The sequence below is a fragment of the Acomys russatus genome, chromosome 1, assembly GCF_903995435.1.
Source record: "Acomys russatus chromosome 1, mAcoRus1.1, whole genome shotgun sequence".
Taxonomy (NCBI): domain Eukaryota; kingdom Metazoa; phylum Chordata; class Mammalia; order Rodentia; family Muridae; genus Acomys; species Acomys russatus.
In genome coordinates, this window is record NC_067137.1 from 79,216,754 (window position 1) to 79,231,079 (window position 14,326).

Consider the following 14,326-nt stretch of genomic DNA (forward strand, 5'->3'; position numbering starts at 1 on the left):
ATGTGTATGTGTGTGTGTGTGTGTGTGTAGAGGTCTTGCTATATAGTCTAGGCTGGCCTTAAATCTGCAATTGTCTTCTCTCGGTCTCCTCAGTACTGGAGTGCTACTATGCCTATCTACATTTTACTTTTTATTTTATACATTATTATCAACTGCTAAAAAGTCTCTAGTTCTATCCATTAGTAATCATGTGGCGACCAGTGTTCTGCGTCTGCACCATCCAGTCTCTGAGTGTACTTTAACTGTACCGAGTGTGGCTAACACATTCAATCTTGTTTAATTTTATATGTGTGTGTGTCTGCTGTCTGTGTGTGCACATGTATGGGGCTGTGTCTGCCTATTATGGCCCATATGTGGAATTCAGAGACTATCTTGTGTGAGTTGGTTTTCTCCTTCATGTGGGTGTCAGGAATCAAACTCAGTTATCAGGCTTGGAGGCAAGCACTTGTACCCACTGAGTCAGCCTGCCGGCCAGAGGCACATGAGGCCAATGGCGATCATACTAAAGGTCCACCTCCGGACATGTAATGTCACCAAAAACTATGTATAATCGTCACTCTCCCTTCCAAATTTTATTTCACTATAAATCCAGAGAGTCGTGTAACACATGAGGATTTTATCCTGGGCTTTTAACGCTCTCAGCTTTTCTTTATAATCTTTGATATAAGCATCAAGATTCATTAAAAAAAAAAAACCATAAACTATTTTTGATTTGAAAAAAAGTAGTCCCAATACTCGGGAGGCAAAGGCAGGCGGATCGCTGTGAGTTTGAGGCTAGCCTGGTCTACAAAACCAAGTCCAGGAGAGCCAAGGCAATACAGAGAAACCCTGTCTCGAAAAACCTAAAATAAAATAAAATAATAAAAATAAAGTAGCCATAGAGATCTTTACCTTTGGTGGATACTTGGGTATTCACATATTATGTCTGCCAAAGATTTTAGGGAATCTGAAAATTATGAAATATATTTAACTTAATTTGTTTATGTCCATAAAGTTACAATTGATTAGATCTCTTGAGTAAAATTTAAATATTACAAATAACTTATCAATATAGTTTCTGCAAATATAGAAACACTCTTAATTATTTTTGCTTCTTGTTTTTAAGACAGGGTTTCTCTGTGTAGCCATGGCTATCCTGGAACTCACTGCGTAGACCAGGCTGGCCTCAAACTCACAGAGATCCACCTGCCTGTGCCTCCCTAGTGCTGGGACTAAAGACGTGAGCCACCACCGCTTGACTTATAAACACTCTTATTAACAAGATCCCCAATACCTTTCAAAGCCTGGACTTGATTTTTTCCATATGGTGCAGATGAAAAATTACCACACAGAATAAAGCAGGTTGGAGGTGCTGGTGAGTAACCTAGAGAAGAAAAGAACATCACTTTTCGAGGCTGAAATTTTTGTTTTGCTTATTTATTAATTAATTTATTATTTATTTATTTATTTAAGTATATTTGAGACAGGATCTCAGTATGTAGACCTAGCTGGCCTGGAAGAGCCACCTGCCTCTGCCTTCCACATGATGGGATTAAAGGCATGTATCAGCAGGTCTGGCTGGCTCTAACTGTGAAAGCTTTGGTTTTGTTTTTTAAACCAAGGTCTCCCTATGCTGCCCTGACTGATCTCTAATCATGGCTCAATTAAATCCCCTGCCACAGGGCCCACAGAGGCCCTCAGCCACAAATGCACGGCAAACATTTAGCTTCAGAACACACTCCTGCAGAACAGTTCAAGAAAGAAAAACGAAATATAATAAAATGTACCAGAAAACATTATGTGCAGCTTCTCCAACACTTGCACTTGGTCCAACCAAACATCAGACACAAGCACAAACATGGCGTCCTTGTTCTCATCCTCCAGCTGTCTGAGTTTTGCAGAAGTCTTCACTGATGCGTTAGAAGGGCCTCCAAAGAAATTAGTATTTCCATAGTATGCCCTATGTAATTATAACACAATTACCTCCTATACCATGTTGTGTTCACCGAGAAAGTAAAAATGTGCCAGATACAACAATCGTGCAACAACACGGTATACCAGAGACGAAATATGCTGCCTGGTAGTTATCTGAAACACACACACACATGGAAGCAGGTTGTAAAGGAATACCCAGCGTGCACGCTTGGCAAGCTGTTCCCCAGAGCACAGCAGCCACTTCCGTTTTAACTGGATCAGCTGTGAACTACCCACAGGAGACTGTCAAGAGACCCTCAACAACCTTGGGCCTACTGGCAGTCTTCAGGAATGAGAGGATGGGGCCAGCTAATGGAGCCTCACTGGAGATTCCAGCTACTCTGCTCACTGCTCTCTCTGCTACTCTGCCCCCTGCCGCATGTTATCCTGTCTCAGTTATAGTCTTGGGAGGTGCCAGCACATACAGGAGGTATAAGGTTCAGTGGGGAGAGCCGGGGAGAACAGGCTCCATCTACGCTATAATGGGGAAGTCGTCATCCATACTGGGCTGAGAGTTTCCAATGATGCAGTACACTTAGGGTCACCTGTGCTCCTGTCAGCTCAACAAAACCACTGTCTCACCAAGTAGATGTGGGTAGAACTGTTACTTGGGTCTGTCACTGATGCCCTATCTGGGGTGAATAGACGTTTGTCCAAGTCTCCTCAGGAAAGGTTAAAGCGATAGTATACTTCAGCGCCAAAGAAGCAATTTACGGCTCGTCTTTCTAGCTCCCCTATCAGGCCCCAGGCTGGAGCTGCTTGCAACCTCTCCTTCTGTATGAAACAAGAGGGCAGTGTTACCGTCTACCTCGGCTGGGGCCATGAATGCCTGGCAGCTCAAAATGATTCACTGTTCTGTGCATAACCACTGAGCCACAGCGCAGCACGTTTACAGAGATCTGAACCAGACTCCATAAGTAACGAGAACCTACCATTTATACAGACACACAGGTAACACAGAGCACAGGCTCATTAAATTCATTTTTCCTTTTATGCCTTTGCCATGTTTTTCTTTTCACTTTAAAATTTTTATTTAAGAGCGCATGTATATATGTATGAATGTATGTCACATTTATGAGCATTTGTGTGTGTAAATGTGCATCAGATCTCCTGGAACTACAGCAGGCGGGTTTTCATTGCTTTTTGGTTTTTTGTTTTGTTTTGTTTTGTTTTTCAAGACAGGGTTTCTCTGTGTAGCCTTGGCTGCCCTAGACTTGCTTTGTAGACCTCTAACTCACAGAGATCTACCTGCCTCTGCCTCCCTGAGTGCTGGGCACCACCACACCCAACACTTTTTTTAACGTATATTTGGTGTTTGGCCTACATTAATGTCGGTATGAAGAAGTCAGATCCATTGGAACTTGAATTACAGACAGTTGTGAGGCGCCATGCGGGTGCTGGGAATTGAACCCAGGTCCTCTGGAAGAGCAGCCAGTGCTCTTAACCGCTGAGCCATCTCTCCAACCCCTCTTTGCTTTTTTTGAAATCTTGACACAAAGCCTGACACCTGGTAGTGACTGAGATAAACAGTGCTCTGTTCACTAATGCCAACATACAAATTCCTGTGGAGTCAAAATCAATGCTTTAATACCTGGTGGTGCTAGAAGGCTCAGTGGGTGGAAATCCAAAGGCATTGACATGAAACACTTGATCTTCAAACCAACCTAAACGCCAAAGAAACAAGCCAGGGAACAAGTCACTTTAATCTGCTCAGCTATTCATAAAAAAAAAAAAAGATTGATTTATTTATTATGTATACAGTGATCTGCCTGCGTGTACACCTGCAGGCCAGAAGGGGGCACCAGATCTCATTATAGATGAGCCATCATGTGGTTGCTAGGAATTGACCTCAGGACCTCTGGAAGAACAGCCAGTGTTCTTAACCACCGAGCCATCTCTCCAGCCCCACTTATCTATTTTTGAAAAGACAAATTCCTGTCACATAAAGCAATGAATTAAACTACAGGAATCACCAATCTTACTGAACTCTCCAACTCCAGAGGCATGGGACAGTCTGAATTCTATAAGGAAAACATTAAACAAGTGCACCCCACCCCAAGTGACTCATATTTTAGGGTGGAGTGGGGTGCCGGGGCATTCATAACACACACTGGAGTACATAGAGAGTGGTTACATAGACGGGAGATGAGTGTGTGACCCTATATGAAGTCCAATTGAGTTTCTGGGTTTTATGAGCACAGTTCACCCGTTAGTGTGCACACCATGGTTTTAGGGACACATACGTCGTGCAGCTGTCTCCACTGTTAATGCCAAGGCATTTTCCTCAGCCCTGAAAGCTTCCTAATAGCCTGTTTCTTACCAGTCACCTTCTCATCATGCCAAGGTCACATTCTCATTTTGACTGTCCTCTGGAATTACATCATAAGGTGTCCTCCCCAAATAGGACCAGTTTTGCTGTCAAGCAAGGACATGAACAGGGTGCAGGCTCTTACCTTCAGCCAGGACAAAGCACGCCTCAGTGTATAAGCCACTGTGGAACTGGTAGGGAGCAGATGAGGAAGAATTCAAGTCTATGCTCAAAACATTAATAACATCGGAGCCCCAAGGCGCTTTTAGCTTTGTTGTGTTGTTTTAGATTTCTCCTGGGGTTGGGTGGTGGTGGGGGGGAATCTTGTTTGTTGTAGGGGAAGGTTGAGACATGTAGCTCAGGCTGGCCTCAAAACTCCTAAAACTCCCGCCTCTGCTTCCCGAGTGCTAGGATTACAAGTGTGCACCCTCATGCCTGCTCCCTAAAGGAACTTTAATAGTAAACTGCACTGTTATGAGCTGCCAGGTCGGTGCTGGGAATTTAACCCAGATCCTAGCACAGCCAGCGCTCTTAACTGTTGCCATTTCTCGAGCCCCTGCCTCTTCTCCCCCTCCCCCATATCCAGGGACTCACTAAGTAGCTGGCCTGGAGCTCACTATGCAGACAAGGCTGACCTTAAACTCACAGAGATCCACCTGCCTCCGCCTCCTGAGGGCTGGGATTAAAGGTGTGGCACCACCACACCTGGAGAATCGTTTGTTTGTTTGTTTTTTAAGGATATAGCTTTACTAAGGTCCAGCTGTACTGTTCCAGTAGGATCTTCCAGGAAAAACTTCCCCTAAAACAGAATTAAATGAAATGACTGTTACAAATAATTAACATACTACCCAAGGTGACAACAGGAAACACCAGAGAGAAGCGGATCTGTAGATATGAGCAATTCCTAATCTACACTTCTCAAGTTTATATTTTGGCAACCTCAGACTAACCGCTTACCTGAGACTCACAGACATTAAGCAATGACTGTTGCAGACCACAGGGTGACAAGGAAGGCCCTGGCTGGCTGCCATTCGGCCTCACCACATGCCTTCTGCTGAGAGAAATGACCAGTACCTCCAGGGCACCAGGGATGTGGCCAGCAGTTTGCTCATTCAGTTAGTTCAAGCAGAGGTCGGGGGGGGGGGGGGGGGGGGCAGGGGGGTTGGCGCTAGCTGGAGACCATGCAAATTAACACCTGCACAGTCTTCCCCACTAATGCCACAGAAAACCGGACACAGGTGAATAGGTTAGTTCTGACTGTTTTCTGAGAAGAACGTGTTCCTGTGTTTTCTATGAAAAAGCACTGCCAAAGCCATGCATCACCAACTCAAGTCCGAAAATAAAAACGAAGCATGCCAAACTTAACCTACCTCTTTCAACTGGGTTATCATTCCAAGAACAATCACGTCGCCGACTTTGGTTGTATTGCCCAATAAAGTTTCTATTGTTTTAAGCTAAAATAAAACAGAATAAAAACTTAAAGACTAAAAGCATACTGAAATTTTCTTACAAATAAGTGTTGATTACACATTTTACAACATGCAGCTGCTTTACAGTAGAAAGATCAGTCACACGTTTAGTTGGTGGAGTTTCTTTTGGGTTTGTTTGTTTTTCTTTGGTTTTTCAAGACAGGGTCTCTCTGTGTAGCCTTAGCTATCCTGGACTCGCTTTGTAGACCAGGCTGGCCTCGAACTCACAGCGATCCACCTGCCTCTGCCTCCAGAGTACTGGGATTAAAGGCGAGCCCCACCACGCCCGGCTCACAAGTTTAGTTTTAGCCTACGAAAAGCTAAAATGTCAAGTGTATATGTAATGAACAGAGATGTAACCAAAGAAGACAAGTGGGTCCTTGCGACTAAGGAGGGAGGAATGCTGTGTCTGGGCCAGCCTGGACATCACTGTGTGGTCCAGGCCAGCCTGGGCTACAGACACACAATCCCCACACCCGCGCCCAATGAGGAGAAATATAATGAATTTAGATGGTTACCAATGACTAAAGCTTCAGGGCATACCATTGTGGATAATAAGTATTTATTGATTTTGTTTTGTTTTGTTTGTAGCCCTACGTAGCTGGCTTGGTGCTCCTCGTGCAGTGAGGCTGGTCTTGAACTGGCAACAATCCTCCTGCCCCTGCCTCCCAAATGCTGGAATCACAGCATATACCATCATGACTTCCATGTGGCTTTTGTTGTTGTTGTTTGTTTGTTTGTTTTTACACCTGCTTGTTGATGTGTGGGGTAGGAAGCAGGCATCCTCACTGATTATATGAAGGTCAGAGGGCAGCGTGAGGGAGTCCCTCCTCTCCTCCACCACAAGGCTTGTAGTTCAGGCCCTCAGCAGGGCATTTACCTGCTGAGCCATCTTGACAGCCTGATTTTCAGTTTGTTTGTTTGGTTTTTTTTTCACATTTATATACAGTTGTGTGGCAGAGAGAGAAAGCGTGTGTCGTGGTGTGCGTGCAGGAGTCAGAGGACAATCTGAGGGAGCCTTTCCTTTCACCACGTAGGTCCTACGGGTCAAACTAACGTGGGCAGAGTGGTGAAGAACACTTTACCCATGGAGCCATCTCACCAGCCCTGCTTTTATGTTCTGAGACGAGGCTAGGCTCAAACTGTCAACTCTTTAGCTTAGCTCTTTAAGTGGCATAATTGTAGGTACCATCATGCCTGGCTTCTTTTTACTTATTTGATGCATAGTGCTTAAAAATTAGTGACTTTGGGGAGCTAGAGAGATTGCTCAGCAATTGGGAATATTTCCCGATCTTGCAGTGGACATGGGTTTGGTTCACAACACTCATATGTGGCAACTCACAACTGCCTGTAACTGCCAGATCTGTTGCCCTCTTCTGGTCTCTGTGGGCATTGCATACATGTGGCACAAGGGCAAGCAGGCAAATAAACACATACATAAATAAGTCTTAAAATTAAAAATGTTAAAGTGTCAAATAATTTTTTTCAAAACTTATGTCCTAATTTTATTTAGTATTTTTAAAAGATGTTATTTATATTCTCAATCTGACAATTATACTTTATATCAGAAAGTCGGAGCCAGCTGGTAGTGGTACACGCCTTTAATCTAGTAGTCTGGAGGCAGAGACAGGTAGATCTTTGTGAGTTAGAGGCTATCCTGGTCCACAAAGCAATGTCTCAAAAACAAAAAGAAGAAAAGAAAAGCATTAAGAAAGCAACAATTAGAATACCATCTTGCTGTGGTCATCTAGCCTTGGCTAGCCTAGAACTTACTATGTTGACCAGGCTAGCCTCAAACTCATAGAGATTCCTCAGTGTTGAGATTAAAGTGAAAGAATATAAATATTCAGCCTTCTGTACCTACGGATTGCATCCCTGTGGTTTCAACTAATTTTGGCTCAAAAAATATTTGAAAAAAAGAAAAAGTTGTATCTGTACCCATTATAAACAGACCTTTCCTTTTTTAAAGCCACCACCAGGGGTCACACTTAGGAGCTCATGCAGGCTGCTCACGTGTTTTACCACCAGGGGTCACACTTAGGAGCTCATGCAGGCTGCTCACGTGTTTTACCACCAGGGGTCACACTTAGGAGCTCATGCAGGCTGCTCACGTGTTTTACCACCAGGGGTCACACTTAGGAGCTCATGCAGGCTGCTCACGTGTTTTACCACCAGGGGTCACACTTAGGAGCTCATGCAGGCTGCTCACGTGTTTTACCACCAGGGGTCACACTTAGGAGCTCATGCAGGCTGCTCACGTGTTTTACCACCAGGGGTCACACTTAGGAGCTCATGCAGGCTGCTCACGTGTTTTACCACCAGGGGTCACACTTAGGAGCTCATGCAGGCTGCTCACGTGTTTTACCATGCGCTCCATCCAGCACCTACATCAACTTTACTCATTCATTCATTCGCTCATCCGTTTAACTACACAGACTTTCTTCCTTTCTTTCTTCCTTTCCTTCTTCATTTTTGGGACAGGGTTTCTCTGTGTAGCCCTGCCTGTTCTGCAACTTACTCTATAGCCTGCCTCTGTGGAGTGCCGGGATTAAAGACGTACCCCACCACCACCTGGCTGAACTTCTTAGTCTCATCTTCAAAGGAAGGACTTACATAGCACTTCCACTGTATACATATTGTAGTGATCTGGGAGTGACTACGTATATAGGAGGGTATATAGGTTACACGCAGCTAATACGCTGTACGATGCAGGGACTTAAACAAGCTTGGATCTTGGTACCCTCAGGCTAGGGTACTAGAACCAGCTGTCATATATACTAAGGGGCGACGACATCTTATGTCTCCAAATGCCTATTAAAGAAGAGCTAAGTTGATCACAGTTTTCTGCAAATATAAACACTGCCTGATATTTCTGTGCTCATTTCTTAGCCTACAGCATGACACAGCTGTTGGACAACTTTCACATCCCTCTGACAGGCAACTGCTAGATCAAAGACATTTTTGTTTTTGTTTTTTATCAAAATTAGCTGATAGTATTGCTTTCTTCTTTATCACATTGTGGGGTTTTTTGTTTTTTGTTTTTTTTTTTTTTTGAAGATTTATTTATTTATTACACATACAGTATTCTGCCTGTATGCGAACTTCCACACCAAAGAGGGCACCAGAGCTCAGTATAGATGGTTGTGAGCTACCATGTGGGAATTGAACTCAGGACTTCTGGAAGAACAAGCAGCGCTCTTAACCACTGAGCCATCTCTCTAGCCCCACATTGTGTTTTTAACACAAATAACCTACTTTAGAAACAACTTAAATATATAGAGGTAAGGAAGAAATACGGACATGTGTAATCTCATTGTTGCACATAAATTACAGTTAAGGGTGGATGTTGGGGGCTGCAGTGATGGCTCAGTGCTCAAGAGCACTTGCTACTCCTGCAGAGGATCTGGGTTCAGTTTCCAGCATCCACATCTATAGCTCCAGCTCTAGGGGATCCATGCCCTCTGGCTTCCAAGGGCACCATGTATGAAACTGGTGTGTACACACAGATGCAGGCAAAATACTCACACGCATGAAATAAAAATAAATAAATAAATAAAAGAGGCCAAAGGGATGGCTCAGTGGCTAAGAGCACTTGCTGCTCTTGCAGAGGAGCCAGGTTAGGTTCCCAGCACCCACACGGGAGCTCGCAACCATCTGTAACTCCAGTCTTCATGGGCACCAGGCATACACATGGTGCACAGATACACACGTAGGAAACATCCCATCCGTGGGGCTGGGGAGATGACTCAGCAGTGAAGAGCACTGGTGCTTTTGCAGAGGACCTTAGTCCGGTTCCCAGTGTCCACATGTCAGCCGACAGCCATTTGTATATCCAGTCCCAGGGGAGCCAATACTGTCTTCTGACTTCTTCGGGCACCAGGCACACTCAGGGCACACTTACATACATACATACATATATACATACATACATACATACAGGCAAAACACTCACACACATAAAAATTAATTTTAAAATGTTAAATACAAATTTAAAAAATAAAGCTGATGTTTGGAATTCCACTTAAAAAACACCCACGTGGAGCAACACAGTGCAAAGGTATGACACAATATGGTTGTTTTTAGAATCAAGGTCAGGGCTTTATACACGCAAGGCAAGTGTTCCACCACTCAGGTGCAGCCCCAAGCTCTCCAAATATGTATGAAACACACTGTTTTTGTAGTTTATAAAAGGAAGTTTCCATTTGGATACTATAAATACAATCTATTTGGGGATCTGTTTGCTCTTAAGTGTAGCCTAAATAGGAAACACATGAGAGACACAGAACGAAACAGAAAGATTGAAAAGAGCAATACATTATTTAGCTATTTAAGTCTAAACAGTATTTGACAAAGAGGAGAAGAAGCTTCTGGGCTGTGGGCACGCAAGCTGGCATCAGAAACCTAACATGTGTGACACAGACAGACGGAGTCAGGGAATGTGAGTTGGGCCAGTTTCCCAAATGACACAAATTGTACTCCGGTACGGTTAAACACCGAAACTGTGAAATACTGTTTTCTCTTTGTGTGCCACCCCTGAACACTGATTTTTGTTGGGTTTATTTTGTTTAATTTTTTTAATTTAATTTTACTGTTTTTGTTTTTTGTTTTTTGACTCATAGTCTCATGCAGCCCAGCCTGGCTTTGGACTCAGTACAGATGTGAGGGCAAATTTCAACTCCCCACTCCCCTACCTCCCCCTAGGTGCTGGGACCAGAGGGCCACACCGCCACACTCTCAAGCATTAGTCTGAACGTTACTGGGTACTCCTGATTCAGTCTCTAACAGACCCCGCAGCATAACGAATTCTGGCCTACGTAGGCAGAGAACACTGAGAGGCACCCCCACCCCAAAATCCATTTAGAGCCTCAGGAGAATAGCGAGGCACAGACAGAAGAAGCAAGGGCCATCGTTAAGCAGGGTCCTGAGTGTTACAGACAGAACCACAGATGGAACGCAATGGCCAGACACACTGCTGGAACTAAATCACAGCGCTGTTTGGGAATCACCTTCTAAACTATGAAAGCGGAAGTTACACATAGTCCAGCTTTCTGCCACTCAAGCTACAATACTAGGGCCCGTCTGCATTCTCACACGCTTTGTTTCTTCAGTACACAGGGGTGGCACACAAGTTTATTTGCACTTAAAATTCAATGAATTAACCAGGCATGGCGGTGCATGCCATTAATCCAGCATTGGGAGGCGAAGGTGTAGGTGTGTGTGTGTGTCCAGCCTGTCTACATAACAAGTTCCAGGCCAGCGAGGGTACAGAGTGAGACTCTGTCACACATGCATGCACGTACGCACACACATACAGGCGCACACACACACACACACACACACACACACACACATAAATGAATTAAAAGTAGCCAGGCAGGTAGCTTACTATAGAACAGCACTTGCCACTGAGCCTAATGACCTGAGTTCAATGCCCAGGTCCCACAGGTGGACCAAAGAATCAACGCCTGCAAGATGTCTCACTTCCCCATATGTCATAGCACAGGAGTACACACTAAAATAAATGTACAAAAAAGCAGCATGAAATATTACACTTGTATTAATACAGACACCCCCTAATGAAGACAATGTTCAAACCTGGAATTTGCTTCCTCTTTCCTCGGAGTACGAGCCTATCACTGGGGGAGTGAATAACTCATGTCTGTGCGTCCTCTGTAAAAAAGAGAGAGCCTTGTGAATGACTGAACTAGACTGCAACCTGCCTTTGCTACTTTGTGGGTTCTCTACCCTTTTCCTACCCTTTCAACCCGCTAACACTCCTATGAGAGAGAAAAGGGTAGAGAGGGAAGAAAAGAGATCCCTGAATAAAGTCAGGGGTCAGAAAGGGGTCAACGTTATTGTTATACTACTTCCTGCTGATTAGGGGTGTTGATCTCCTTGGGGGACAAGTTTGATTTTTGTCATCGGGATATCTAACTTCTTGTTGTTTCTTCTTTATGCACAACTACTCAACAAACCATGACCAACAACCAACCAACAACCCACCCCACCGCTCAGGGACCTCACGTTTATATACCCTCTGAAAAGTCCCCAGAATTCCAAACGTTATACAATCACAGAAACTCTCTGTAGCTAGCAAAATCACACCCCTACTAGGCAAATCATAGTCAAAGCTGCAAAGCAGCCCCATATCCCCAAATCTGGGTTTAAAACAAGAACATATTCTTGTAATGTTTCTGTGTTGTTTTTTTGTTTTGTTCTGGTTTGGTTTTTGGTTTTTTGAGACAGGGTTTCTCGGTGTCACCCTAGTTGTCCTAGACTCACTTTGTAGACCAGGCTGGCCTTGAACTCACAGCGATCCGCCTGCCTCTACCTCTGGAGTGCTAGGATTAAAGGTGTGCGCCACCATGCCCGGCCTATATTTCAAACTAAATTTTCAAAACTGCCACTACACTAGACATGTAAAAGAAAGATTCATTAAACGCTAGGTGGTGGTGCCTTGTGAGATGCCTTGTGAGATTTGTTGTATGAGCACCTGGATCCAGCCAGGCTTGAAACCGCAGCCCTTCAGTCTTCCTGGTAACACAGGCCAAACTAATATGTTCCTTCTTTGGTTTTAGTCAGTTTGAGTTTTTCACACTCTTCAACTAAAAGACGCTTACAGGAAGAGTTAGGGAGGTGGCTCAGATGGCAGAGTGCTTGCTTAGCATGCACCGAGCTCTGGGTTCCATCCCTCGCACCATACAAGAGCTGGCCACGGTGGTAGTTTCAGCACTCTAGAGGCAGAGGTCGGGGGATCAGAAGTTCAAGGTCACCCTGTCACCCTACGTAGTGAGTTTGGGGCTAGCCTGAGAGACGTGAGACCCTCTCGAGTTTGGGGCTAGCCTGAGAGACCTGAGACCCTCTCAGGAAGGATTCTGAAGCAGAATAATGACAAAATCAAATTGGTTTCCAGGAAAACAAACACAACGGAAATGTGAACGGACTTCAGCTCACCTCTGTCTCACAGCTGAAGAACACAAAAGAAGGGCTAAGTGGCACACTCAAAACAGCGCTGTAAGCTGGGCGTGGTGGCACACACCTTTAATTCCAGCATTCGGGAGGCAGAGGCAGGTGGATCGCTGTGAGTTCAAGGCCAGCCTGGTCTACAAAGCAAGTCCAGGACATCCAAGGCTATACACAGAAACCTTGTCTTGGTGGTGGTGGCCGGGGTGGAAGGCGGGGGGAACCACTGTAGACCAACATACATAAGGAGGGTCTGGGAATGTCACTACTCAGGAGGAAGCAGACAGGAAGACTTGAGTTAGTCTGAGGTCACCCAGGGCTACACAGAGAGAACCTTGAGGCCAACCTTACTTAGACAAAAAAAGCACGTCTCAGACACACAAACAAGAGAGAGAAAGAGACTGACAATTGTTAACATCTCTGTAAAAAGCACAAAGGCAAATGTTGCAGAGGGGAAAAAAAAACCAAGGCCCCTGTGGGAGGGAGCGAGAGATGAAACAGAATGCACACAAGGCAAGGTGGATGAGTAAGTGACACAGAGACACAGTGCTCAATGGGCTTGAGTAAGGAGCAAACTGCACCCGGCTGGAGATGAAGAAGACTCCAAATGGCAAGGCATTTCCTGTTCATGGGTTAGCGGAATTAATATTGTGAAAATAGCTGTATTATCAAAAACAATCTATAGATTCAATACAATCCCCATCAAAATTCCAACGGCATTCTGCATAGAAATAGAAGGGGAAAAAAACGACCTACAATTCTTGTGAACGTACAAAAACCCTGAATAGCAAAAGCAGTCCTGGGCAAAGACAATACCTGATGTCAAGCTATGCGATAGAGCCCTACTCACAAGACCTGCGCGGTACTGGGACAAAACCAGACATGTCAACGAATGGAGCAGAACCCGGGACTCAGGAATAAACCCATGGGGCTACAGCCACCTAATTTTCTTTTTTCTTTTTAATTTAAATAATATTTTTTTTATTAATTTATTCTTGTTACATCTCAATGTTTATCCCATCCCTTGTATCCTCCCATTCTTCCCCCCTCCCCATTTTCCCATTATTCCCCTCCCCTAGGACTGTTCCTGAGGGGGATTACCTCCCCCTGTGTATGCTCATAGGGTATCAAGTCTCTTCTTGGCAACCTGCTGTCCTTCCTCTGAGTGCCACCAGGTCTCCCCCTCCAGGGGACACGGTCAAATGTGAGGCTAATTTTCAAAAGGTGCCAGGAATATACCTTGGAGAAAGGAGAGCCTCTCTAACAAATAGTGCTGGGAATATGGGTATCTACACACAGAAGGAATCCTTAGTCTTCTGTCATCCTGTTCAAAGGTAAGTTCACAATGGATCAAAGACCTTAATCTAAGAACCAAACCATTGAAACTACTAGGGGGAAACAGAAAACAAAAACAAAAACAAAAACAAAAAAACAAGAAACGCTTCAACAACCTACTGAATGGGACACCAATAGCTCAAGTTATCACAACCAGATCTAAGAAATGGGACTGTGTCAAAACAAAAGGCTTCGGCAGGGGGTTTGGGAGACGGCCCAGTGGGTAAGTAGCTGCAAAGCAAGGGGACCTGAGTTCAGATCCTAATACCCACCTAAAAGTGCAGCGTGGCTGTGCACA

The 14,326-nt window shown here is 44.6% G+C and overlaps 1 protein-coding gene across 1 annotated transcript in view; it reads right to left on the reverse strand.

The window, feature by feature from the left end:
- The window catches only part of Pole2 (DNA polymerase epsilon 2, accessory subunit), a 36,764-nt gene that overhangs the window by 10,188 nt on the left and 12,250 nt on the right, over positions 1-14,326 (reverse strand). Inside the window, exons 6-13 of the mRNA XM_051146226.1 lie at positions 11,326-11,400; positions 5,632-5,715; positions 5,004-5,060; positions 4,407-4,455; positions 3,545-3,617; positions 1,767-1,939; positions 1,274-1,363; positions 892-946 (exon numbers count right to left, since the gene is read on the reverse strand). Coding sequence (XP_051002183.1) covers positions 892-946; positions 1,274-1,363; positions 1,767-1,939; positions 3,545-3,617; positions 4,407-4,455; positions 5,004-5,060; positions 5,632-5,715; positions 11,326-11,400 — 656 coding nt within the window. The remainder of the gene's footprint in view (positions 1-891; positions 947-1,273; positions 1,364-1,766; positions 1,940-3,544; positions 3,618-4,406; positions 4,456-5,003; positions 5,061-5,631; positions 5,716-11,325; positions 11,401-14,326) is intronic.